Genomic DNA, 27,962 nt, shown 5'->3' with positions numbered 1-27,962 from the left:
CTCAGTGTTTGTGGAGATGCACATCCCACATGTTTCTGAATGCCAGGCCTCCTCCTTTTGCTTCCTGCACTTACTGAATGAGTGTGAGCAGATGTTACATGCAGTTGCGCTCCGCGGCCTCCAGATGTCGCTGCTGCCGCGGCGCACGTCGTCGCCAGTCATTTGTCACGTCTGATGCTGCTCGCGTTATTCTGCGGGGTTATCGATGAAGCGACGGGGGATTTATCAGCTTCTGTGGTTGATGATCAGCTGCATTTGATATGTCTTTGCACTAAACTGTGCACGCAGGAGGCGGTTATCTCTTTTGCGGTGATCTCGCACGCAAACCCCAGGATGAATAAAAGCTGAAAATCTATTCACACTGCATCTTCTCATCGACCTAACTTGTCAGATCCCACCCCGCGGACCCGCCTCGTTCATTCAATTGGTCTGTCACAAACCTGTTTCACGCAATTCTCCGTCTGTCACTCAACAACCACAGTTGTCTCCTCCTCTTTGCTCGGCATCAGACTGGTGTGTGTGCCGACCTTGTTCCAGCGACGAGCTTTACCCCCCGAAAGCCAGCTGTTTGCAGCGAATACATTTTCGTGGCGAGAGCCGCCGGTCCGGCACGCGGTTTTTTTTTTACCCCCCCCCCACCCCCTTCCTCCTCCTCTCTTTCAGGCGGCGCTCGTAGCCGTGCGTTTGAGCTAAAAGCGTCAAAAAATGAGTCGGGATGTGATGGGGTGCTGCCCTGCTATCGCTAGCTAGGCGGACAAATTCCTTCAACCAGCTCCGCCGCTTCAATCACTGCGGGTTGACACAACATTAGCCGAGGCGTTGTTTGGCGAGCTAGCGGCGCTAGCAAAGGCAGCTCCTCGTAGCCGCTACGTGTAATTTTAGCCACCGTCGGCTAATGTAGTTACTTAGCAAACGGACGCAGTGCTGCGGCGTGGATAGTGCAATAAGGGTTATCACACTAATGTTAGCTCACTAGCGAGGACTACTACTTTGACTTAGCGCGTACTAGCTAGCTAGCCAGCCGTTGGAGAGACTGCACCGATATAAACGGTTTTTTTTTTTTGGATGTCGCGACACTGCAGCTTTGAGCCACTTCTGACGGATTGTGAAGATTGAATCGGGACCAGTTGAGAGTTGGGAACCACCGAAGTGACAAGAGGGGGGTTAATGTTATAAAGCAAGGTATTAAAAAGAGGCTAATCTGTTGCCGTCACAGTAAATTTTTTTTTTTTTAAGGCAGAGCATCTCGGGGAGGCCCCAACGTCTCCTGACTCCCTCCCCTTGTCCGAATCTCCCGTGATTTGCCGAGAGACACCCGGGTGAAGTCGCAGTCGCTCTCGGCTGGGGGGGACAACTTGACAGCGAGGCCCCTTAGCTAGTCTCCCCTCCCCACCCCCACCAGCACCACCACCCCCCACCACACACACACACACACACACACACACCACAAGTCCCGTCCATCCCATCCGTCCGAAAGCCCGACAAGACCCACCTCCTCGCCTGAGATCGAGGGGAGGCGAGCACCGGGGATTCGGGATAAGCTGAATTGGTTCGGGCTAGTGCTGCCGGGTCCCGTCTAAGCTGGGCTGCCAAAACCAGAGGGGATGACTCTGGAGTCCATGATGGCTTGCTGCCTGAGCGAAGAGGCGAAGGAGTCGAAACGAATCAATGCAGAAATTGACAAACAACTCCGCCGAGACAAGCGAGACTCCCGGAGAGAGCTGAAATTACTTCTCCTCGGTATGTGGCATGCTTTATTCTCACATATATTGCTGTTGTCACGTCTTGCGTCGTTACACGGGGGGGGAAACTAACCCTCCTTGGGCCTTCTTGGCAGTGCTAGCAAATATGCTACTAGTTAAGGTTGCTAGCTGGACGCCTGGTTTGTTGCAGTATGAGCAACGTTCATGGCGTGAAATCCAAAAATCGGGTTTAAAAATGGGTTAGCCGGCCCGTCCAGGTGCATATCTGCAGGATCCAGCGAGGATGTCTCTTTATTCTGATATTTGCATTGGTGTGTGCAGGACTACAAGCCCATTTGGTCACATCGGGAGTTACTAAGATGTCACCCTTTTTTTTGCAGGCTACCACATGCTTGTCAGTGGGCCAGTTTGACATTATTGACCAGCCCTCGAGCTTAATCAATTGGTCAGCTTCAAAGCAGCCACTGTGGTTTTGGTTGGAAGGTGAAGATGGTCACTTGATAATGGGAGAAGCAGCAGCAGCAGCAAGCTTTGGGTTGCTCTCCACTGTTGCTTTCACCAGGTTGCATAACACTTGTACAACTGGATGAGGCTTCAGGTGCCTCAGCTAAACCTTTACCGTGCTGTCCCATTCATTAATTTATCAATTCCTCGTATTTATCAGTGTGCACACGGTGTCACAAATCTACCCTTCCAGAGGGCAAGGCATACTGAGGGATTTGCCCCCTCATCCTGTAGTCTAGCTGAGTAGGTTAGCTATTTTTATAGCTGGTGTGTGGGCAGGTGGGAGCTGCTGTTGAATAAGTTGCTCTGTGCTGCATTGATTCATAGTTCTGTGGACACCAACAGGAACAATAGGCTCTGCTTTATTTGCAAGTGTACAACATGTATTTTGTGTGCATGACGTGACGAGCCAGCCGTTTAAAACAACACACAACTGCTTGGGGAAGAAAAAAAAACCCAGCAGGTGTCCATTTTTAGGACAATTAGGATTATCTAGGTTGCATGCTTAGTTTCAAAACGTTTGCTCCCATTTCTTCCCCAACCTAAAGCAGCCCTGGTTATTTGACATGTGTGTCTCCTTTCATTTCCCCGCTGAATACCTCAGCTCGGAAGAAGTAGGCCACACCAGAGCCATACCGTTGATGGGACATTTTCTGTTCCCTGTCATACGTTTTTAAATCCCTGCTCTATTGTACCTGGTGGCCAAGGTGAGCGGGTTAAAAGAGGTGTTTGTTTTTTTTGTGTCGCAGTTTTTTAGAAACGGTTCGCTCCCGTGCTGCACTTTCTCTTGCCAGATGATCAATGAAGGCTTGGGTTGATTTCAGGATTCGGGGTGTTTTGATATTTCCATCACATCCCCGATTTTGACAGCAGAAAAAAAAAACAACCTATCAAAAATGTCAATGTGTGAATGGCCGACAGCAAGCAAGAACCGCAATCAGTCGAGGTGTAAGTGGCCCATCCTGCGTGAGTTAAGGCTGTCAGTGGACGCCCGGATAAGGACGTGTAAGGCAGGATTAGCGCAGGTCTTAATAGGCTTGGTTAAACACATCCGCTGCTCAGACTTTGAGATGTCACTGACTCCTATTATCCCCTGGCATTATTCTCAGACCCACGGCCCTCGGTGAGCCGCCTGCCTCTCCACACCTCACTGGAGGAGGAAGACAACCTCTGTCTATGAACATTTGACCGCCACCTTCCATCGAGTGTAAATTTAAAGGAGAGGGAAAGTGATACCGAGCTGCATTTTTGAGTACTGGACGTTTATCCATCTCAGTTGAATGTTGTGGGAGTTGTTCTGTCACCAGCGACCCTGCAGTTCACTGCATGTATAGGAGATACAACAGCTCGTTCTAACAAAATATTCTCAGTTTTAGTTGCACATAATTTCTTTCTGCAGACTGCTGTAGCTTTAGTGCTGGAATATTTTACCATGGTGGCATGCAGTTTCTTTCTAAGGTATGACAATTCAAATCACATCTGATGCCATGCGTCTTGATTTCTTGTGCAGCAAGTGATGTAGGGAGGAGCTGAACGATTTTACCGATTAGTTGATCAAAATGATTCAGCAAGAACTAAATAACTATTTAATGGCCCTTGCATGGGCTGTCCATGCAGTAGAATGACGAAAACATATTTTAAATTGGTGCTACATGCCCAAAGAAAACATAGAAAAAGGGCTGTGGTATTCCTTTTTGCTGAATAGGTAGAAAACCTGCAACAACCAGAATGCACTGCACCACAAACCCAAGTATTGCCGAGTTGGGCAGTCCTTGGTTTTGGCTCGTCATCCGTTTTTTGAAACAGGAAACAGTCAGGCGGCCAGCTGGTAACACACAATAATGTATTCCAGATAAACAGTTCTCTAAAATATGTTTTTCAAAAACATTTGAGGCAACAATAGACGGTGAACAGGATTGGATGTTTTGACAGTTTGATCTGGAGTTTGTTGAGATGCCCCTCATTTGATCCCAGGAGGAGAGAGAGTGATGACTTGCTCTCTCGATCCAATCTGTAGTACAATCTGTAGCTGACACAACAGCCCTGAAATCCTCCAGATGATGCATTTTACGTAATTTAGGGGATTTTTTTTAGAGTAGGAGGCTCTGGGTGCAGGCAAAATGGAGAGAAGTTTAACATTGTTCAGTTGTATATACTGCCGACATTGTAGTTATACAGAGCTGGTTGAAAATCGGCAACGTTCCAGTTTAAGTCAATTATCAAGCAAAGATGTTATTAGCTCGTAGTCCCAAGTTGCAGCTAGTTTTATACAATAAATTGATTTAGCTTGCATTATGTTATAAACAGAAAATACTCAATACTCATTACAGTTTCCTAAAGCCTAACGTGACAACTTAAAATTGCTTCTAATGCCCATCCAGAAGGCCAACATGCAGAAGTAGTCTGTTTATATAAACAGAGAAAGGAGCCAATTCTCACATTTAGGAAGCTGGAACCAGAATGCGTTTTGGCATTTCTGCTTGAAAAATTACTTAAATGATGCATCAAAATAACTGCAGATTGCCTGACTAATTGATTAATCTGCTAAATGTTTGATCTCTAGATTGATATTGACGCTACCGCCATCGCTGCCTGTAGCATTTCCCGAAACAAAGTGTTTTTCTCACACTAGTTCAGGTCCACCCTCCCTCTGTCTCTCCCTCTCTCTTCCTGGCAGAGTTTACGATATAGCCAGGGTGCGTTGCCAAAACAGATATGTCTCGACAACAGTTATGAGGTTTGGTCACATTTTATGCCAGACGCAGGCATGAAGCTCAAGAATATGACGAGGGAGAATGTTATGGTTAGTTTTGTAGGTAGAAAGCTACAACAATCTTCAAGCTTTTAGCCACATGGTCAGAAAATAACAACTCTGCCAGGGCTGCAGCAATGCCCACAGTCTGGCTGCCTGTCACTGAGGGCCATATCAGGCCATACCGCCAGCTTCCTGCTCCACAGACCAGTGGTTTGCCTCTACTTGGTCAAAACACAGTGGGCCAGGAGCTGTGGCCCCTGCTGCATTGGGTAAATGAACTGCTGGAGCGAACGAACGGTCAGTAAAGTGAGATGGAAGGGCAAAACATTTTAGGGTTTCCTAAAGTGCTGACCGAGGTGAACTGTGAGCTCCAGGTCAAAGTGTCAATGTATAAGTTTGTATTCTCTTTTTTATAAAAAAGTGTATTTGACGTGAAATATAAAGAACGTAATTTCTGATGATCAGTTAAAAAAAAAAAACCTCGGTGACGTGTTGAAGGCATTTTTGGTCATCAGCATTTAAGAAAGGGCTTTAAAAAGGGGCAAAACTTGGCTGGAATGCCCAAAGTGTTGTGGATGGCTCGGTTGTACACCATCCCAGGCAGAGGTCTAATGTACAGTCGTTTGCCAAGTCCTCATTGATTGAATTGTTCTTGTTCCTCTCCCCGTCTCAGCGGTACGTCTTGTTACCAGGTTAAGACATCCTTTAGAGGAACAGTTTGATTGAACCAGGAAGAGGATCAGGGGTTAGGCTCAGATGTTTATTGCTGACCTTCCTTCTCTTGCCAAGCCGTCTTATTTTGATCATATATGGCAATAGGGATCTTCTAGCTCTACTCCTCAGCAGTTTGTGTGTGTGTGAGTGTGTGTGTCAGAGCACAGTACTTTTAATGCCAGTGAATGTGGAGCTATGCGGATGGTCAGTTATTACTTAAATCCTCTTTATCATGGTTGGATCTAATGCTTTTTTAATATGGAAATCGTGATGAGACAGGCTGCTGTAATGTGCGAGAGTTTAGAAAGTCTGATAAGGATATCTCGGCTGATAAAGAGCTACATGTGAAATTAGCGTTTTTGATAAAGATTTGTTGAATGAGGCTGTTAGGGAGTTGTGACTAAGGCATGCACTGGGTGACACATGTTCACAGTCGAACAATAAACCTCTCTCTGGTGGACTTAACTATGTAATGTTTCCAATTTTTCACACACATGTCTTTGGCGTGTCTTAATGACAGACATGCATGTGTCAGTCCAATCTCTAGTACACTTAGCTGTCGCTTATTCTCAGTGGAGCTTGAAGAAAAATATACCAGAACGGATATTGTTAATGCCGCTCCTTAAGAAACACTTCAGCCATATATATATATATATTGTCGTTCTGAGCACATTGTTGTTGTAAATGGAGTCACATCGTTGCTGTGAATAGAAATGTTTTGCTAGCAGTCATCATTCACCAAGATGCTTCTATGACTGGAGATTTTATATGAACAATGTTATATTCCCTCTGGTAAAAATGATAGATTTTGTCCCTTTACTTGCAGGAGTGCAGTCACAATGATGGAACTAATAAATCTACGGCTGCAAAAAAAAGTCTTGCGATGTCTGTGCTGTGGCTGCGGCCATTATTATTCTGCTATAGGGGAGAAGAGGTTGTGGCGGGTTTGTAAATCCTGGTAAGAGGAAATGTAACAGCTAGCTTGTTCAGGTTTGTACAGTTAGCAGCAAGGTTATTGTTGGGTTAGCTCTGAGGTTGTTGTTTTTTGTTGTGTACAGTGGAGGTGAGGATTTTGAAAACCGTAACAGACAGCCTGCGATTGACCGACCTTATTCACCTGGTGGCCATTGTCCCCTGATATCACACTCAGGGTGAGAAGCTTCAGTGCTGGGATAATGTTACGCTGCTGTGTTCCAGGTTTCAAGTTGTGTAAACGTTGGGAGGCTGACGAATCATTTCACCACTTCCCAATTGATCAGCAACTGATAATATGATGGATAGAGAATCTGGCCATATTTAAAACTACACATTTGGTAACCCGTTAGCTAACGTTATAAATCCACCACCACATAGCTGACATTAATGTTTGATTACATCCAGTGCGTCAATAGTGATTTACGGCTTTCCTATCCCATTGTATAACACCGTCAAACAGCAACGTAAGCCAGAAAGTGGTTGATTGCTAACGTAAGCTGATGTCTAACGGAAGCTAAAAGGTTACCAATACCTGGGAATGTCCCGATTTCCCTTCTGATTACCATTATCCATTGTTTTTTCTGTTGCTGAGAAATCAGGAAGCAGTAAAATGATAACAGTTTGACCCATTCACATGTTTATATGACCTGCAAGCTGGAACACAACAGTACGACATTTAAGCTTCCCACCCTGAGCGTGATGTCAGAGGAAAATGGCCACCATGTGAAAATGGTCAATGGCAAGCTTATACCCACAGTCTACATCTGGTGGGTCAGACTAGTTTCGAGGTGATGAGAAGGTTTGAGATTTTGGTAAAATTATGTTTGAGGCCTTGGGATTACTGCAACAATATAGTGTCATGTATGTAGGACCACATATTGGATCATCTCATAAAGCCCGATTGCAGAAGGTGTTTAATGCAGTATCTATCTTACCCAGTGCAATAACCATTGGCCGCTTTGATTTATTTATAAAATTGAACCGCAGAAAATTACATGTACAAAGTGAAGCACACACAGTATGTTCTCCATCGCAGATCATAGCCAGCGCATCCAACCAGACTCCTCCCCTCTCTGCTCGTTTTCCTCACCTCAGCCAGCCTCGCACACACTCTTTGTCTCTCTCCACGACATGGTGTCTTTTACACAGCCGCTCATGCTGCTCACCAGTGCACAGATGAACACACACACACACACACACACACACACACACTCCTTTTTAAATGGGGTCATGGCTGGTTCTCTGGAGATATGGGGGTGAATGAGGCTAGATGGTGACTGTCCCACATACCGCCGCTACCCCAGTCCCCAGACAGGATGGGGACATGGCCTGCCTCTCTGTTTGCTGCCAGTGTCTTCAGCCCTCTCTGTGCTGACAGGGTGGCATGTTCATTCCTGTTTACTCCCACCAGCTGCTGTGTACAGTAAAGCCCACACGTCTCTGTGATTTTCAACTTCTGTCACTTCATCTTTCAAGTTGGATTTTGAATGATAGACGATGCTCACACTTGTCATTTTTTTTTCTTTTTTGGAGGATGTTCGGCTTGTGAATGCTGGTGTGAAAATCAGTGCAGCAGGGATGTATGATAAACGTGTTCTGCCCATGTGTGGACACGGAGCGATGTTATCTCATAGAATCTCCATGATGAGATTTCCTAAAATAAGTGCCGCGGCTTAAGAAATAATGTCAACATCTAGGATTTGGCTGTTTTTAGTTCATAGCGGCCAAGCACAGTGTGTGTATTGCAGACTAAAATACTGCTGCTTGCTCCAAATCTTTTGTAAAGCCTGTATTGGATTTTTCTTTTTCGCTCACCCACACCCACTCGACCAGAACAGCACTCGACGCATACTCACTGGTGAACAGACAAAGCCGTCCTAAGGTGGTCAAATGAAGGTGTGTGTGTGTGTATAACGTGCAGTGCACGCTATAGCATGTATATTCGATTTACAGCTCCGACACCCACGCACATGGAGCACTCAGCAGATGCAGAGACATCAGCACAAAGCAGCATAGTGTTGTGCGTCAAACCTGACAGCAAGCAGCACATGTTAGAAGGCTGCAATAGAGCTGAAACAGACACGGTCCTCTTTCCCTTTGTCTTTATGCTCGTGTGTGTTTCGCTCCATTCCTGCGCTGTCTGCATTGTCCAGGAAAAAGGAAAGAAAATGGGCCATCACAGCGAAGGTAACATCCATGCCTTGAGGTTGACCACAGGATCCGTGTGTGTCCACAGTTGGTTAGGCAGCTGGTGTGTGTGTTGCGTAGCTCCAGGCTGCCTTGGCTCAATCCCTTTCCTTTGTACGCCTGAAAGAGGCCAGTTTCCAAGATGAATTTAGTGAAGGATGGAGACCCACGCTACATTTTGGTTAGCCTTGTGACTGCCTGATTCACACAGTATCTTTCCAGGGCGCTGATAAAACGGCTAACGCCTGGCTCGTGCCAATTCTGAGCTTTTTGATAATATTTGAACCTCTGCTGTGTCTATGCAAATTTCTTCTCTCTGCTGAGATTGGATTGCACCGCGCTGCCTGAAAGGACAGTTCATAAACCGAGATAAGCCAACACTTTTCATACCAATGCACCGTTATATTTGAGTGTATTTGCATGCAGGGTAGCCATGATGCTGATAATCCCTGTCTCTTGTTCATGGAAAGCTGCGAGAGGCATTGCAGAGGGAAGCCGGGGTTAGCGGGATGCTTGTGCACGAGGCCTTTAGTGGCCGGTCAGTAAAATGAGCAGGCGGTGTGAAGAAGGCAGACCCTGCACACACAGACGTAACCAGATCGACTGACAGTGCGACAACCAGGGCTCAACCTAACCTGCTTGCATTAAGACAGCAGTGTGTCAAGTCCATCAGGTGTTGTGTCATGAGCTGATCCGTTATGTAAAGGCTTATGAAAGCCAGCCTGGCGGCGGAGGATACAGGTGAAGCGTCTTTACATGACGGACAGCTGTTACTATTTACATGCTGTTTTCAGTTCACAAGCTCTTCTTAATTTCGGCTCCACAATGGACCGGCGTCGGTGTGTGGGCTGTGTAGTGTACTTTGCTCCATTGCACTGGGGCACAATCCGAGCTCTCGTGTCTTTATTCCTCTCTCACGCTCATTGCTACCTGGAACAGAAAGTGTTATCAAACCCAAGTCGTGTGCGAGCTATTAAAAGGTGACCTCCTTTTTCTAGGTCATTACCAAAAAAGAATGGATGGATTCTAGTTATGAATATCCAAAATTCTTGACAGAGAGGGATGAGAATGGAGAGGCATATTTCTAGCCTCAGGGAGGTTGGGAGGGGTTGTGACGAAGGGGAGGAGGAGGAGTGTATATTTGTGGGGGGGTGGGGGAGCTGGTGAGGGCATGCAAATGGTTGTGGCTGGTGGTGGTGCAATCTGGAGAGGAAAAAAGGGGAAGACAGAGGCTCGTAGTGTGTTGTCTGGTGAAAGAGGGACAGTTAAGAGAACACAGCGGAGGGAGATCTTGTGACGGGGTCACGAGAAATAAATCAGACATCAAGCTGGAGAGTGATCCTCCTGCTCCTTTGCTGAAGCAAACTGCAGTCACTACTAGGACATTATCACTACGGCCCAGTACAAAGAATACGCTCTCTGTACTTTGCTCCTTTTGTTAGCTTGACAATCACAGTTTTTTATCAGGCCCGACTACCTCGCAGGCACCAGTTTGTAGTAGCAAATGGAAAGAGAAACTGTAAAGACAAGCCTTTTTTTTTTTTTTAAAGGGATATTAGTCTATCTAGTCTCTGTTCTCCAAAATTGGACTTTTTGTTAGAAGAGAAGACGGAGGAGGGTCATATTCCCCCTTATGGACACAAGTGTTGAATCCCCAAATTTCTATCTGAGATTAAGGCATTTCTTCCCGCATCACTGGAGAAGCTGCTATCTCTCCCGACATTTTTACAGTCCTTGGTGTTAGGAACCCCCTGGTACTGACCTCAGACCAGCTTCCCACCCCCCCACCACCACCCACCCCAAGAAAAAAAAAAAGACTCTGTTGAGCCAAGGCCCCTCTTCTCTGTGGTACGCCAAAAGATGAAGAGCACAGAGCGAGCCTGAGGGGCTCACAGTTATATTTACTGTCTGCTACGAAAGAGAGGAGAGAGAGAGAGAGAAGGGGCGGATGGGAGGGGTTAAAAAAAAAAGAAAAAAAAGAGGAAGGAAAAAAAACACAGGAACGAAAAAGAGAGGGAGACAGAGGAGGGGTTGCTATGGTAACGGAAATATGGCTGCTCTTCAAAAACCTTGAATGTAGGTGGTGGTGAGATGAGTGTGTGTGTGTGTGTTTTTTTTTTTCCTCCTCGTCTTTCCCTTTCAGTTTTGCAGATATTATGGATGTGCTGGATCCCTTTTGATTTCACGGAGGACTGAAATGCCATCAGCTCTTTTTTTTTTTTTTTTTTTTGTGTGGCCTGAGGGCGGTGTTTCTGGGCATGTAGAACATAGGAGGCTAGTGTGAAATGTGGGTTAGGCCCAACAAAGCCCCCCCCAAAGCAATGGCAATCACTGCAGGTCTTGAAAAGCGTAAAAAAAAACTCAATGCAGAGATTGTGATTTTGTTTCACTGAAATCAAGGAGGATTTGGTCATTAGAAGCTGAACAAATGTGTGTTTTTAAAATGTGCGCCTGTAATCCAAAGCCTTCTCTCGAGCTCCTCACCATATGTGTAAAATCTGGAAACCTGACACTACTTGAAAAATTGAGATGATCTTAAAGCCAGATATGGACTCAGGAGGGCAGAGGAGGATCACTGGAGGAATGCAGCCTTTTTGACAACGACCCCTGCCGTCACCTTTTGGCAGAGGCGCTTTAGTGTTAGATCCTGAATGTAGGGCAAGATGTCTTAATCATCTTCATTAAATTAGCTCGTCTTTTCACCCCACTCTCCTCTTCTCCCTGGAAACGTTATTTTGATTCATTCGCCTTCCAAACTGTGTTATATCATCCTGACGGCGGACAAAGAAGCTTTGACATGTTAGCCGTCGTAACCGGTTTAGTTAATAAACTTGGAATTTCAGCGGAGGGATTTCATAATGCGTCAAACTTACTTAGAAGAGCATCCCACGTTAATCGAGTTTCGAGAGGAAGTATTAAGCCTCGTTTGTACCAGGTTGTGCTGTTTTTGCCTTGCTTATTGATAAATGGAAATAAATGAATACTAATGAAACATCAAAAACATAAACTGACTGCAGCATGTTCTTGGATCTCGTAAGCTGGCATCAAAGTTTTTGGTCATTTTTTTGCCTTTCATGGAGCATCTGTCTCGGGTCATAGATTTGGCTTGTTGTCATCATCTTGGCAGAAATGACGAGCCTGATTTCAGAATGAGTTGTCCACTAATTGGAGGGGGCAGCGACTAGCGCCCTAATAGGACTAGGCAAAATGAATTAAGTCCTGATCACAGTATATGTGATTTCTATTGTACATTTGGGTTAGGGATGCAAATTTTAAGCATTTTTCTTATGTAGCTTGATAGTTGGCTGCCTAAATCAATTATTGGTTTATCATTAGTAATAAATAAAATATGTTGGATGTTTCTCCATTAGAAGCCTGTTTTTACCAATGACACGATCTGTGTTTGACGCAAAATCAGAGTTGGCTACATCAGGGGTTAAAAGACTAACGTAAACACAAAGTTACTTGATAATAAATTAAATTACACAAAATATGACTTCATTTGAATTACAGAGCTCCTATTCAGCTACTGGCCGGACAAAATCCAACCCATATTAAGACTACTAAATGTCATAAAATCAGGTTGTATAGAATGTCTTTTGGTGTTTTTTTTATTTATTCAAATTACTTTTATTATAATTAAATGCATTTTCTCATACCAGCATTTTGTATTTTATTTGGATATATTTGACAATCAAGTATTTGTAATTTGTAACAAGATACTTTTTGATTTATTGGTGCCCGTGTCTGATTGTCGGTGCATTTTTAATCTGTTAAATTCCAGCAATTGATTGTTTAATGTTTAAATATTAATATCCCTAATTTGGGGTAGAGTAAATGTTCTAGTAAATCAACTGGAAAATAGTAATAGCGGTGCTGACACACAAATCTGTCGCCTGATTCATCCATGAAAATTGATCAGTTTCTTCACCAGAAGCACTGTCACACTGCTTCTCGTGCCGTTTGTGTGACTTTTGATGTTTGATGTTTTGAAGTCTTGCATCGCTACTTTGAAATACACAAAGTAGCCATAGTATAACAAAAAAGAGCTAAAGAAAATGATCTGTACTCATTGAACCTTCATCTCTCCTGCTGCATATATGCATGACTTAACACTGTAGCTTTATGTAGAATAATGGTTGTAATGGTATTCATACTGCGGTGAAAAAGTAACATATCCCCACTTGCTGTATGCACTTCAAACCTAGTGGACGCCAGTAGAGGAGGTTGTACCAGAAATGCGGTCTTTACTGACAGTCATTACTGGAGCAGATAGTGTCGGAGCGGCCAACAGACTGGCCTCTGACTGTCCAACGTCATGCTGACTTCCTTTTCTATCACCCTTTGCTTTAATCGCAGTTAGGTTCTTGGTTTGTGATTTTAAGACTCAGTTTGTTCACAGCTTGCCATGCTGTGGCTTCTACATTGCTCTGTGTACTGCAAAGAAAGACAAAGATGCAATGATTCGACTAACGAAATGTCTACTCAGGCCTTTAGGGGGGCAACCATAGTCTTTTTGGAGACTTTGTTTAATAAAACTGATTGTCCTCTGTGTTGAAAAACAGTTGTTAATATCATGGTTGATGAGTCTGTCAACCAATCGGTGGCTGTGTCTTAACTAGGCATGTGTGTGTGACGGCTCTGATCTCAAATGAAAATACTAAAATGAGGTGATGAGAGTAAAAAAGCTCAACCCTGCGGTATTGTGGTCATGCAATTATCGTCACAGCTCTATGAAGAATGCCATTTCTCTTTAAATGTTTTCTCTGAACTCATTCTGTGAGGCAGAAAGTGTCTCACCACTCGTATATCTCCTGCTCAATATTCTTGGTAATGAATGTGATGTTGTATTGTGTGTGTAGAGTGTATTCGGCAAATTATTCAGAAACAACACCACACATCTCACCAGATTGGTTTACAAAGCTTGTATGCAACATTACACCCCTTATCTCCTGTTTCTTTGTATTTTTGGCCAACATAGTTTATATTCTGTGTTGGATAACAGGCCACACCTTATATTGCTTCTCCATGATGTCTCACTCTGTGTCTAACTCTGGGCCTCTCTTTTTTCCTCCTTCAGGTACGGGAGAAAGTGGCAAGAGCACCTTCATCAAGCAGATGAGGATCATCCATGGAGCCGGGTACTCAGACGAAGATAAGAGAGGTTTCATCCGGCTTGTCTACCAAAACATCTTCACCTCCATGCAGTCCATGATCCGCGCCACTGAGACCCTCAAGATCCCCTACAAATTTGAACAGAACCGGGTAAGGGCTGACCACAGAAGTAAAAGCAGGAAACATTCTTGAAGTCCTGGTGGTCATTCATCCCAGAGTTTATTCCCTTCATTATAAAGGTTTCATGTCTACACTGCATTGTGCTTTCATATCATATGCCTTTGTGAAACACCAAAAGCTACATGCGCAATCAGAAATGGGCTGTATTTAATGCAAGCCTCAGTACACAAGACATATTCAACTCTTTTTGTTGTTAGTATTTGTCATAGACGTGCCTTTAATACATTCAGATGACTGAAAGTGAACTAGTTAGTGGTGGTGTGGGCACAATACAACTACATAATTATAGTCTATTATTGTAAGCTACAGTGGTTCTCAATTCCAGTCCTCAGAGTCCTGCTGGTCTTTTATTGTGAACCTCTAATTGAGGACCGATTTACACCTGTGATCAAGGTGAATGTAGTCCGTTGCTCAGTAGGACAGAAATCCACCAGTACGCTCCTTCACAAGGCCCGGTGTTTAGAAATACTGGTCCACATTAAGAATGAGCAGCACAGTCACCTAAATATTGAGCAAACAGATGTCATGTTCCAGAAATAACAATGATTGCTACTGTTGCATCCGCAGATGATTTAGAGACCCATATTTATGTAATTTTGAAGAAACATGTTAAATTGTTGTTTGTTCACAACCTACACAAAATCACAGAGTTTTCTAGTTAGGAAATGTTATAACCCAAGAATGTAGATTATTACTTTCTTGGGTAATGCATTTCCTAATGAGAAGACTGGAAATGTAACAACACTAGAACATGGAATAAAATCCAGTAATGTAATAAAATGTCCAGACTCGACTTGCAAGCACATCTTTAATGATAATTCAATACCATCCATGTACGGTAGGTCATTTGACACTGATTTAATGCATGGAAATGCAAAATGTAGGCTTTGTATAGAGTTTGAAATTTACAACAGATGGCAGCAAGCGGTATGTCAGGGCTTGACTCTCCCCCAAGGAGCACTTGTGTTCCTAAATTCAAGATTTAGTAGCTTATCATGTGCTAAATTATGTGTTTTTCCTTAATAAAGGAATATGAGGAGATATTTACAAGCAAAATAGTGTAATTTAATTGACAACAATATCTGTTTCATAATATCTGTTTCAAACTGTGTTGCATTGAATCATTAGTTCATTTTTTACATTTTCAAAGACAAACTTTTGAGTTTTAAACTTGAAGCATAGTCCAATTAATTCCCACATATCTTTTGTAAAGTTACATGGTATGAACAGTTAACTGTCTAATGTCTGTCATATTTTCATATATATAAATGTTAATATGCTCCTCTGTTTTGCCCATTTTGTCAACCTTCATTTGTGTTTTGTCTCAGTTAGACCAACTGCATGTTTAAGGTCTTTTTGAGGGAAAAATCTTGCATAAGAAGTCTTGCATTTAGTTTGTCTAGCAGAAACATCATCTTTAGAATAAGTAGAAGATGTGGGTGGTCAGGATCAGCCCGCAGGTCCAAACAGACCTACAGATATCTGAAATATCTTCGCTGAAAATGTAAAGAAATAAGTGACTTCAGTCTATTTCTGTTTTCCCTGTCATCTCTCTCAGTGCTCACTCCCATTCATCATTATCCTCCTTCTGCTCTTTGTCTCACCTTTTTCCCCCCTTGCCTGTGTCTTTCCAGTCTAACGCCATGCTCGTGAAGGAGGTGGACATCGAGAAGATCAACGGGTTCGACCACCCCTACATCGCAGCTATCAAGAGCCTGTGGTCCGACCCAGGGATCCAGGAGGCCTACGACCGCCGCAGAGAGTACCAGCTCTCTGACTCCACTAAATAGTACGTCTCTGTCTGTGTGTGATCTCTGTCTAGGATTTAAGAATGGTATTTGTGTGACTGTGTGTGACACAATGTGTGTGTGTGCTTGTGTAATATTTATGAGGGAATGTCTGTGATCCTGGTTTGGGAAAATATACTAATTTATCCAGTGTTGTAATTATAACTAACTGTGCTGTTCTCTTATAGGATTGTTTTTCAGTTGATATAAAATCAGAATTTGTAATGATTTCGTCTGGATCGTAAACCTTTAATTGCATGTGTCAGGGAGTTGTTTTCAGAGTAGGGAGTGTTTGGATGTGTGGTATGTGACAGCTTTTGTGTGTATGTTCTGTGTATAATTACCTCAAGGGTTTTGTAACATGTGCAGGGCAGGGCAGGGCATTAGTCTTGTGTCCACATGGGATTTAAGGTTACACATTTCAAAATTCACCAGCCTATTTCACAACTGAGCAAACTCTGCAAGCCAGAGGTATTAGAGCCATTGTTTTTTGGGCTTTTAATTGTTGGTTATTGTTAGAAGTGTCGTGGTTCTCCAAATCCACAATTAAATGTGTCTTTAAAACAACAACTTGACTTTATCCTGGTGGCTTTTTGTAGGTTAAGGTTAGGCAAGTTCAAATAATACCCTTTGGGATTCAACAAGAAAAGTAGAAATGCAGTTTGTAAAAAAGTTTGTTTTCTCAAATCTGTCTGTTGGAGTGACCTTCATACCAGTCAGCTGTTTGTAGAAGTTCTTCCAAAGGGTGCCGGATGGGGCAGGGAGGGATCGCAGATACTTCCTTTTGAATTTGAAGATGAAAATCGATTGAAATCAAAATCATTTCATTCAGTGTTGTGTTAGGCATGGGACTACATGAAAAACCCATCGTCTACTCATTTTCAACATATTCTTTAAACTTTCAAATGAACCCTATAATTGCACTACTAGAATGACTTAAACCTCACATTTTGTTGGGAAACAGACATTTTTATTACATCACAGATGGGACACACCTTTCTTTTATCTTATCTTCAATAAATAATCGTAAAATATAAGGTATATATTGGTTTTTGTAGTATTTTCTCGCATCCAAACTTGTTTTTGTGGGTAAACAGCGTGAAAGCCATGCTGTCAGCCATGGTAAAAGGCTTAGGCAATTCAAAATAAATCAAGAAACCAATATAGGAGTGTACAACGGCAAGCTAGACAACTTTTTCAGGTCGTTCATGAGAGGATATTCTATAACCACGATCCGCAATAAAATCTTTTATCGTTCCATCCCTAACCATGATATTATCTGCAGTATATGATGATAAAATTTGTTGTCAGTATTCCTCGCAACTGAGGGTTCATACTGTCACAACCAGCTAATAGAGAGCAGAAGAGTGGCTTTAAAGCCACAGTCCTGTCTTTGAACTACATGCTGTCATCTGTGAACAGTATTAAACAAATGATTAACATTCAAATAATGTTTCAGCTAAGGTTTGATGTCTTTACTCCCTACAGTTTGGCTGAAAAACAATGATTTTATTTTAGCTTTAGTTGAGCTTTGTGTTTAATGTCTGAACTGACTCTTAACCTCAGATTAAAAGACATTGGCATGGTGTGTAAACCCGTTGTGTGTTCACCATGTTGTAGCCAAATGAACCAGCCTCCTGTTCTGTGGTTGTGTGTGTTTGTCATAGTTACTTTGTAATATAATGTGACCTCGAGCTAAATGGCCAACAGCACTTGACTCACTTTCTAGTGGCCCCCTGGTTGTGGACTTGCTGTACTACAGTTTGATGTCAGCATTCATGCAGGTGTGCTTGTTATGTTGAGAATATGTCATGATAAACATGTAAGTTCTGTGTCTGTTTTGCAAGTGTGTGAGTGAGAAATCATTGAAAATGTCTATTCCACACTGTTGTGATGTATATCTCCAGTTACCTTAGCGATATAGACCGTGTGACTGCGGAGGGATACGTTCCCACCCAGCAGGATGTGCTGAGGGTCCGTGTTCCCACCACGGGTATAATAGAGTACCCGTTTGACCTGGAGAACGTCATCTTCAGGTACCCCCGTGGCACCAGGACTGCAGCATCACCATAGTTAGAGGACAGAAACCACTGATGACTGCCAGGATATTAACACATTACTCAAGCTAGGGCTTATATATGAATGGACCCAAAAATATAAATTTGCTAGCTGATTTTTGTAAGTGTGCAAGCGTGCAATTACGACACAATTACAAACTTGAAAAGCTCACGTCACTACGGGGAAAGTTACTCAGCAAGAGCACATTTGTTTGAATAGACCGTGTTGTCCTACAGAGGGAAATAAAGATTATGCTGCGCCCGAGGGCCACATTAGTTAACCTGATTAGATATCAGTGGTTTGTGTTCACAATTGTGCTGAGGTTCTGGCTCCAGGATAGACACGAAGGCCAGACGTGCTGCACTGAAGCATGTGGGGGAGCAGCCAGATGAAGAAGGATTAGATGGTGATGTCAAAGACTCTCCAGGAACTTGTTAAAAAATCAGGGAGCTGATTGGGCACGGTTTAAAACACAAAGGAATTTTAAGTTTTTATTCACATTTAGAAAAAAGTATTGGTCCTGTTCCTGCTGTCCTTGATATCATACTTGTGTAAACCTTCTTTATCTAATCCAGGTGCTGCCGTCTCTGCTGCTGAGGTCACTGCTACTACTGTCACTGATGCCACCTCACTGTCTGTGACATAATCCACAACCCTACTTGACCTCACTGCAAATTTTGGCCATTAAAAAAAAGAGAGTCAAGTTAAACACAAAGCCACTTTTTCAAGCTAATCTTACATGGTTTGCTGGCAGAGTGTTGGTGGAGCAGTGACACTGACTAACACCCTTTCCTTTCTGAGATGTGGCCTTTTCTGTGAAGCTTCCTCAACAGGACTCATCCACACTTCCTGGAATGGCAGGGGGGTTGCGGTAATTGCCTGTCACGCTTTATATAACTGTTTTCCTGTCTTTTTTTTTTTCTCTTTATCTCTCTTTTTTCCCCCCCGCACCGGCCTGCCTGTAGTTATCTTTCCGATCTGGATCGTATTGCAGATTCCAGCTATCTTCCCACTCAGCAGGATGTGCTCAGGGTGCGCATCCCAACTACAGGAATCATAGAGTACCCATTCGACTTGCAAAGCATCATTTTCAGGTAGAAAGATGCCTGTTTTGGCTCAGACCCTCCTTGTTATGTTGTGAGATCATTAACCCATATGTCATCTGATGTGTTTTTGTCCAACGCCCCATTTAACCACATTTTTTGTCCTCCCTCTTAATAGAAAGAACTTGACCAATCATAGAAACTGAAGTCCTCGTAGTCTCCTCATAGTCCTACACTTTCTTTTACCTCCTGCCACCAACAGCAATCGTACCACACATAACACAACCCCCTAATGAACACAAAGTCCTACATTCTGGTGCCCGGTCCCTGTAAATGGGTCACCTCCTCTCTTCCTCCTCCTCTCCTCCTTTCCTCTCCGGCTGGCAGAAGAAACGAGGTCGTCCTCTCCGCGGTGGAGGAATGTTATTTTGGGCAGCAGGTCCTGCAGGGCCTATATTGGCCCTGGGTCTCCGTGGACCACAGTGGACTGGGCCACCACCAGGAGGCAGCCTTGCATTGTGAATTTGACTAGCTTTCTCAGAGACCATGTTGAATCTGGTCTGGAGGCTTGCTCCTTTGGTCCAGAGGTGCAACAAAGGCCAAAAAGTGAGGGTTTAAATTGTGCTGATGCCATTTATATAATAGTTTGACATCAGATATTCCTGACAGGGAAGATTTTTACTGAATCAGTTGTCACAAATGAAGGCTTAATGAAACTGGGACCTTAACTCCCTGACGAGCGAAGGGTGACCTTGTCAAAGAGACCCTCGGGACAACTGAAACCTTCTGAGAATCCAGTCAGTATTTTAGCCACAATTGCTCTTCATGAATGGTTTCAACGAGTGCCAGCCAAAGTTTTCCTGCCAGTTTTTGCTTCGCAGTATTAGTCCATCTCTTAGGACAATATATATTTTCTTGAGATGTAATTTTCTCAGCTTGTAGCCTCTCATTAGGTTACGTAGCAGTCGTCTTTCTTCCATGAAAAGGATCCCTCTGTCACAGGTGCCCACTGTATCTTTTCATCAACTCTGCCTCCTGTCCTCTGTCCGTCCTGTCCTTCGTTTTATGTTCCTCCATTTTCCTCCATTTGTCTTCTCCAAGTGCGATTCCAAATAGTCCTTTTTATGTGGTGCTTTATCACGCACACCAGGGAAGGCTGTGAAAGCTGTCTGGTAGAGAAATGAATGACCCTCCACTTTCACTGTATCACATAAGCACAAGTACAGGCTGATCTAGTACCAGATGTAATGTTGACTCCTTGTATGACCAGATGGATGCCACTCAATTTAAGAACTCGAGCATTTCTTTCCTTCTGAGACTGTTTAGATGCACAAACCAATCTGCTGCACAGCTACCTGTCTATTCCAGTGCTGCTTATCCTCACTGTAAAACCTCATGTTGAGCCAAGCCTGTTATTCTCAATTAGTATAAGTAGCTGTTAACAGATACAGTGGGGCCAAAAAGTCTGACACCACATTGAAAATCACTATTATTGTCATAATAGTTTGAGGATTTAAAAAAACAGTGTCGGAAGTCAAATTGCAACCAATGAATACATTTCAAGACTCAAAACAAAATAAACATTCAAAAAAGTATAGAAATTATATTAAAGACTGTCCAATGTAGGTGTATTTGTAATGTATAATGTCCGTGTCAAACCATGGCTAGATGTCGTGTAAGGCAGCAATGCATGTAACTCTAAAATGCTTTACAAAAACTGAATCAGTTGTATCCGAAGCACGATCAGGCACACCCAGAGTGACCACTATCATGAGAAGATCAGTACATCAAGCTTAGTTCCCTGAGAGATAGAAAAGCAACTTCATCACAGATTCAAGAGTTGCAAAAATGTAAAACGCAATACTCCAATTATCATAAGTAAAGTAAATAGTATTTCATTCGGAACAAATGCAGAATAGAAGTATCTTGGCGGGTGGTCTCAGACTTTTGGACTCTTTTGTATAATGAGTTCAGGAGAAGGGCGTGCTATATAAACTTCTACGGAGAATACCTAATAGCTGTAAAAAGAAACTACTGCATTATGTGTGGAGAAGCTCCAAAGAACTGATAACAAATTGTGACACACTAAATAATTTCCTAAACTGAGTGGCATTCATTTAAAATCTGATCCTTGATCTGTCTTAAATGGGAATTTCTCATCTTTGTGGTGGCACGCGTGACTCACATACTTAGGACAACAGCATATTCCCACTTCTGCCTCAGAAGTTGTGAATTGATTTTTTATTAAACCTCTTCTTAAGGTGTTGAATCCATCAGGTTTTGATTGTTTTTTTCCCCAAACAAGTTTGCTCATAATGAAGATAATAGGACTGCAGAATAGTCCTTTTTCAAACAAATGATCAGGACCCAAATGAGACTATATCTTTATATTTGGGTCATGTGCTGAAAATGTTTCAGAAAGATATACACCAGAGAATGTCTTTTGGACAAATCTGCTAAGAAAAAATAGTTCCTCTGCCTTCTACGCCTTTTTTAAGCAAGTCATAATTCAGTATTTATGTGAAGTAATAGAATAAACAAGCATCGCAATTTAGTAAGTCCAGTATACATATCTTGATGGATTCAAAACCTCCTTTGATAAACAAAGTACTGCCCTTAACGACTGTTTGCAACTGAACATGAACGAGGCCACCATGAGCTACATGCTAATGTTTTTCCCCTTCTTGCCTTCTTCACTTGTCATCCTGCCCTCTTCACCTCCATCCTGCCCTTAGGATGGTGGATGTCGGGGGTCAGAGGTCAGAGAGGAGGAAGTGGATTCACTGCTTTGAGAACGTCACCTCCATCATGTTTCTCGTGGCGCTGAGCGAGTACGACCAGGTCCTGGTGGAGTCGGACAACGAGGTGGGTGGACATTAAAAAAAACATGTTTTAAACACAATTATCTCACAAGCAGTATTACATGTGCCTTTATTTGTAGTGAAATCTCAACAAGACATGTCAGTTGAATTGAAACTAAACAAAATGACTCCTCTTCTGCTCCAGAACCGTATGGAGGAGAGTAAAGCTCTGTTCAGGACTATCATTACCTACCCCTGGTTTCAAAACTCCTCCGTCATCCTCTTCCTGAACAAGAAGGACCTGCTAGAGGAGAAGATCTCCTACTCACACTTGGTGGACTATTTCCCTGAGTTCGATGGTGAGATCATCTCTATGTTGGCATGCGTGTGTGTGTTGTGAGTGTGCAAAAGACGCGTTGCATTTGCTGCAACATGAATTGTCTACATCGACTCTCGAGTGCATTGTCGTCAGAGCAGGCTCTCTGAGACTGAGAAAGCTGCCCCGCCCCTCGCATATCTTGCATATGAGAGGCTCGTGAGAAAGGGAGCTTGGTATTGGACACATTAAGTGCTGTATGTATTTTCTCTCCGCCCAGAGGACAGACGGCAGCACCCTTTAAAAACATTGAATAGATTTTTTAAATACTTTTTGGGAGTATAACTACCGGCGTTCCCACTCGTAGTGAGTTTGTGAGTTCCCATTTTAACCAGTGGATTCATGTACAAGTATGATAGTACCAAGCTACTGCTGAGAGCACACAACTCCCTCTTAAACCATCAACCTATTGATATTCTTAAATTACCCTTTATGTATGAATCAAACAATTGCATTTTGGTAATTAAGCTGTTTCTGCCCGCTTCCAGTCCCAATCCTTTGCTATGCCGAGCCTTCTAAAGCTGAAACTGAACGCAGACATGACAGTCGTATCAAGCACTCTCATCTAAATCTTGAAAGAAAGGGAGTGAATGAAAGGATTTTCCAAAATTGTCGACCTAATTCTTTGAACGGCCGTTTTTATCCTGATAGATAAATCAGTGTTTGCATGTGCTCGTCTGTGTTTTCACATCTTAGGTCCCCAGAGAGATGCACAAGCGGCGCGGGAGTTCATCCTCAAGATGTTTGTGGACTTAAACCCCGACAGCGACAAGATCATCTACTCTCACTTCACTTGTGCCACGGACACTGAGAACATCCGCTTTGTGTTTGCAGCTGTCAAAGACACCATCCTACAGCTCAATCTCAAAGAGTACAATCTGGTGTGAGGGCTCACGTACGACGCACACCTCCTCCCCATTGCACAAATGCACACCTCTCCGGGAGTGTGCGCTCAACTCCACATGCATTACACAGCACACCTTGCCGGCTCTCACACACACATGCACACACGCACACACACACACACACCAACAGAACCCTTCCTGTTGTTTTTTTTTTCCAGTACAGTACATCCACAAATCCTCCCACCTGTAAACCGCCGTCCCTCCTCTTTTCACCAAAGCTCGCCCTCTCTTCCTCCTTCGCTCGGCAGCTTGTTGTGTCAGAGTCCCTGCTCCTCCCAAAGCTGCTCCACGTGTCAGATTTGGCTCTGGCTGCTGGCTCTGGCACATTTCATCTGGCACACAATCCTTTCACACGGGCTGTACAGTGACTGAAGGGGAATTTGGTGTTTGTGTGTGTGTGTGTGTGTGTGTGTGTGTGTGTGTGTGTGTGTGTGTGTGTGTGCGTGGTACGTGTGTGTGTGTGTGTGTATTTGGGGCAGCATTGACTAGCGAGGAGCTGTGTTTTGGTGAAACCCCTTTCGGCCCTCTGGAGTTGACCCTCAGCGGTGTGAGATCAGATCCTCCGTCGTGTCCTCTCTGAGCTCCTTCAGTGTTTTCAAGAAGTGAGTACTGGATCTCCTGAAACCAACCAAGGACGAGCTGCTGCTGCTTCTTCTTCTTCTTCATCATCTTCTTCCTCTTCTTGGGACAGAGCGATCCGGACAGGAAGTGAGGTCGCACACCGGACACAAGGGGACAGGGCCGAGGATTCTGTCTCCACCTCGCATCTATGAATGTACCCACCGGTGTGAGCATCGCAATCGCAAAAAAAAACAAAAAACAAAACAAAAAAAAATAGAAATATATATTATGAAGTAAATGCATATGTAAACACACTTAAGACAAAAAGCACGAGAGGGCAAGACATAGCTAATCGAAATCTGTTCATTGCTGAGATTTTTTAAATGTTTTTAATGATAGAAATTTGTTGCTACGTCTACTTCTATTTAACAAATAACGGCTCAAAGGAACGGTGATAAGAAGTGGTAAGAAAATCTATAAAAACTTTTAAAGACATCTAAAAAGAAGCAACCAGAAATTTACTTGACTTAAGTATCCTTTAAAGATTTCTGTGGGATTTGTGTTTTATGTTTAAGTTAATCACATCGCTTCCCTCCTCCAGATGTTTTCTGTTTGGACTCACAGGGACAATCTTCCATGTGACCTTCACAGCATCTGGCTCCACTGATAACACCACCCGACACCCTTATTACAAAAACACTAACAGCGGGTGAGAGGGCCCTGCTTTCGACACAGGCTCTGCTCTGATTGGTGGAAGCAGATGTGGAGGGGAGTGTGATGTCATCAGCGTTTATCAGAGCACAGCTGCAGCTCTGGGCTGCAAGTAGCTTATTCAACAAAATAAAAGCTGTAAATGAAACGCACGCCCGCCGCCCCGGGGGGTGCGAGTGGAACCCACGCGGTAACATCTCTGATGACGTCACACCTGCGTCACTCAGCCGTCCAATCAGACACACTTCCTGACGGTGACACATCACATTAGGAAGTGCTTCTGTTTACTTTATCTTTTTTTTTTTTCTTTCAATTTTTTTTTACTGTATAGTCACTTTGTTTATATAAAGATTGCTTGCTGTTGAGTGGTGAGAGGAGGGGGAGGGGGGCTACGAACCTTTCACAGAAAAACGCACTCTGAAGTCTGCAAATGTTGTTTGTGTATATCTGTTTGTAAATACATATACACAAAACACTCCTGTACAAAAAACGCTCTGTGGTACACCATCTTTGGCAAAAAACAAACAGCGAAAAAACTACAAAAAAAAAAAAAGTATCAACTTCTTTCATTAGCATACAGTTTTTTCCTATGAATTTATGGTAGTAGTGATACTGTGATTATGGATTTTGTTCACTTGATTAATAGGACTACATAGAGCTGAGCGGTGTTGAGGAAATGATCGGCAGAAGGAGCAATAGTCAGAGAAAAGAGGTTCCTCCCAACCGGCCTCTCGACTCCACACTACTGCAACAGCTCTGGCTCCGGAGTATACTAACTAGGGCTGGTTGAAAATCTTCACAGTACGGTGACGAGATGATTTTAAAGTAATTAAAGATTTTTTTTATTTATCTAATTTATGGACCAGGTTTGAAGGTGTTGATAATTTGACTGCTTTTGATTCTGTCATGTTGAAGTGCTCCTTTTCTCATGCTGGAGCCTACTTGAGTCTGAACTGCTGTAAAAAAAAAACTAAAAAAAAAACGAATGTCTGGTATAGTAAGGACTTTATCTCTGCTTTCTATTTCTTATTGAGACATTTCCAGTTGTACTTGCCATCACATCTCCATCCATGATAATACTGTTTGGTTTTCTTTAGGAGCCCTCACATTTGTTTTGTTTTCATTATTTTTATTTTTATTTTTTTTTTAAAAAGAAAAAGAAACTTGTATTTCCTCTTGGTTTATAGACGCAGCGCTGTAACGCATACCTAGAAAAATGTACAGTACGAACGTAGGTGGACTTTTTTTATCAGTGATTGATGACCCACGCGGTCCATGCTTGCTATTTGTAATTTAACACAAAAAATTCTGTTGTCGGTTTTTTGCATTGTTAATTTCCAGTTTTTTGAGGCTTGCTTTGATAGTGCCAGTGAAGTGCAGATATACTTTTTTGGTCTTTGACCTTTTCTACAGGTGACTTATCCTTCATCCTCATTAAGGGCTATCACAGTGCATCAGGCATCAGACAGCGGGGAGTGGAGTACAGGACCACAGTGAACCAAGTCATCCACTACTAATCCTTGTTTATAAATGGAGATTACTTGCAGTATGTGCTATAAGACGTATAGGCAGGGTGTTAATGTAAGGTGTGTGTAGAGAGTTTACCAACACTAAGCAGTTTCCTTTATGTATTTCTTTATGTATCTGGCCCTTTTTGCTGAATGAAGTGGACCCAGTATCTGGCTCTCTGACCTTTTGATTGGTATCACAAGTGTTACCTGTCATACCTCATGCAGTATAGAAACACTTAATCACTACAGACACTACTACCAGGACAAGTATTGCATGTCTCCCCAAGTATTTGACTCATAGCTGATAGCCAAGTGATGACCACGCTGTTGGCTTTGCATGTTTTAACCCGTTAACTACGAAATCTCACACTTTATCGATGCCCGTTTCTCCAGTTTATAAAAGTGATTCCCCAACTCTGAATGCAGCTGTTGGTTTCTGTTTCACGCCAGTGAAGTTTGAGTTGTAACTTGTAGGTTTGAGTTGAAACTTGACTGTAATTGATATCCATTCCGCTTTTGTTAACAGAAACCACAAAGCTGCTGAAAAGTTAGTGGAAACGATCGAAAAACCTTGAGCTTAGCAGCGAGTTACTGGGGCTAAAATATATATAATCCAAAAAAAAAAAAAAAAAAGCCAGTGTGGTCCTTAACTGCCATTTTGTTTGCTGAAAATGACACTAATGTTTGAGCGGAAGAAGCAGACGGCCAACCGCTGAGACTGCTGTCATAAAGAGGGTCGGGATGCCAGTATTTAAGTGGAACGATATACCAGTATGGATACCCAAGTATTTATCAGTAGTCGTGTTAAGATTTACTGTGTGTCGAGTGCAGCTCACTTCCATGTCGTATTATTAGACTTGACACTACAACTCTGGCACATGGTGAAGGGCTGACTGGCTGTTAGTGTGGGTTTGGTAGTGTGTTAGCAGCCCGGTGTTGCACAGTGTGTGTGTTTGGGTTTTTTTGTTATTCTTTCGTTGACACATTTAATCTCAACATATACGAAAGCAGGGAAGGCAGTCTTTGTATGAAACTTCTCATTCTTTCATCCTTGTCCGTTTTTGAGCAACGACCAGTGGAGAGATTGGTTTTTCACTACAACGCTTATTTATTGCCTTTCATTGCCTTGAATAATGAAAGATGGCGTCGCCGGGCCCCCCCCCCCCCTTGTTGTTTTCTCGGAGCGTTTGCTCTGTGAGCTTTGAGGCGGTCGTGCGACGTCCCTTCCTGTGGGTCAGTGGAATCAAACTTATCGATCAGCGCGGAGTCGGTGCATATTCAAAATCTCATTCCCCCCCCTTTTTTGTGTGTGTTTCTCATTTCCTGTATGATTTTAAAAAAGAAAAACGTTAAAAAAAACATTACCAGAACACTATTATTTAGGACCACTTGATTTATTTTTCCTCACTCCAATGAAACCTGAAGGTCAATTGTGTAGTGGTGTATAAAATGCTGTTTTTTTTTTTCTTTATTTCTTTTGTATGTAAACCAAATGTAAATTATGTATTATACTGAGTGTGCCAACCCCACTCTCTCTAGAGCCAGGCTCTCTCTAAGTGCCAACGCTGTGGTCATCATCAAAGGACCACCACCTGAGATGGTCCCCCTTTTTAAATAAAACACACCGGAGACTAAAAGGATAGATGATTAAGTACACACAAAGACTTTATTCTGTATTTAAGATTAAAGATTTAAAAGATAATCTGCTGTTTTTTAAGAAACTGTAATTATAATTGCATGTGCTGTTTATTTTGTGTTGGAAGTGAGGGCTTTGATGTTTTCATTGAAGCAGAGCCCTTGATGAAGGGGGTTCAATCAGTTGGTTATTATCGATTATTGATTTACATAACTCTTGCCATATTTTTTTATGTGTTTCATGTATTTGTTTCAACCACTGTTGCCTGATCCTCATTCAAACATGAACATGACTTATGATCATTGCCGCCTTCTAAGAGAGAAACATAATGACAAGGTATCTGTTTTAAATTGAAATAAATTTGTTCCTATACTTGCTCATGGTGTGTGTGTTGAGTGGGTTTCATGATCAAAAATATAAAATCTTTGTGTTTTTTATGA

At 42.8% G+C, this 27,962-nt stretch overlaps 1 protein-coding gene across 2 annotated transcripts; it reads left to right on the top strand.

Moving 5' to 3' along the window:
* Window positions 1-106: 106 nt before the first annotated feature.
* Window positions 107-27,899, top strand: gna11b (guanine nucleotide binding protein (G protein), alpha 11b (Gq class)). Of its 2 annotated transcripts, XM_084382206.1 has the most exons (8): window positions 107-1,740; window positions 13,919-14,103; window positions 15,768-15,922; window positions 17,828-17,956; window positions 18,944-19,072; window positions 21,757-21,886; window positions 22,028-22,181; window positions 22,895-27,899. In XM_084382206.1, the coding sequence occupies exons 1-8, from the start codon at window positions 1,605-1,607 to the stop codon at window positions 23,083-23,085; spliced, it is 1,209 nt and encodes a 402-aa protein (XP_084238332.1). In that variant the 5' UTR covers window positions 107-1,604; the 3' UTR covers window positions 23,086-27,899. The 2 variants fall into 2 exon arrangements, with proteins under 2 accessions (XP_084238332.1, XP_084238331.1); XM_084382205.1 differs by lacking the exon at window positions 17,828-17,956 and having other exon boundaries at window positions 124-1,740.
* Window positions 27,900-27,962: the final 63 nt, after the last annotated feature.

This window comes from Pagrus pagrus (genome assembly GCF_965226575.1).
Source record: "Pagrus pagrus genome assembly, chromosome: 18".
Lineage (NCBI taxonomy): Eukaryota > Metazoa > Chordata > Actinopteri > Spariformes > Sparidae > Pagrus > Pagrus pagrus.
The sequence above is the reverse complement of the archived record's forward strand: the minus strand, read 5'-3'. Positions and strand labels throughout refer to the sequence as shown.

Bases quoted from the DNA above. Each gene is read 5' to 3' on its own strand.
- gna11b (XM_084382206.1), top strand. From the start codon at position 1,605: ATGACTCTGGAGTCCATGATGGCTTGCTGCCTGAGCGAAGAGGCGAAG. The intron at 15,923-17,827 runs GTACGTCTCTGT...GTATATCTCCAG, and splicing joins CTCTCTGACTCCACTAAATA to TTACCTTAGCGATATAGACC. The intron at 21,887-22,027 runs GTGGGTGGACAT...CTTCTGCTCCAG, and splicing joins TGGTGGAGTCGGACAACGAG to AACCGTATGGAGGAGAGTAA.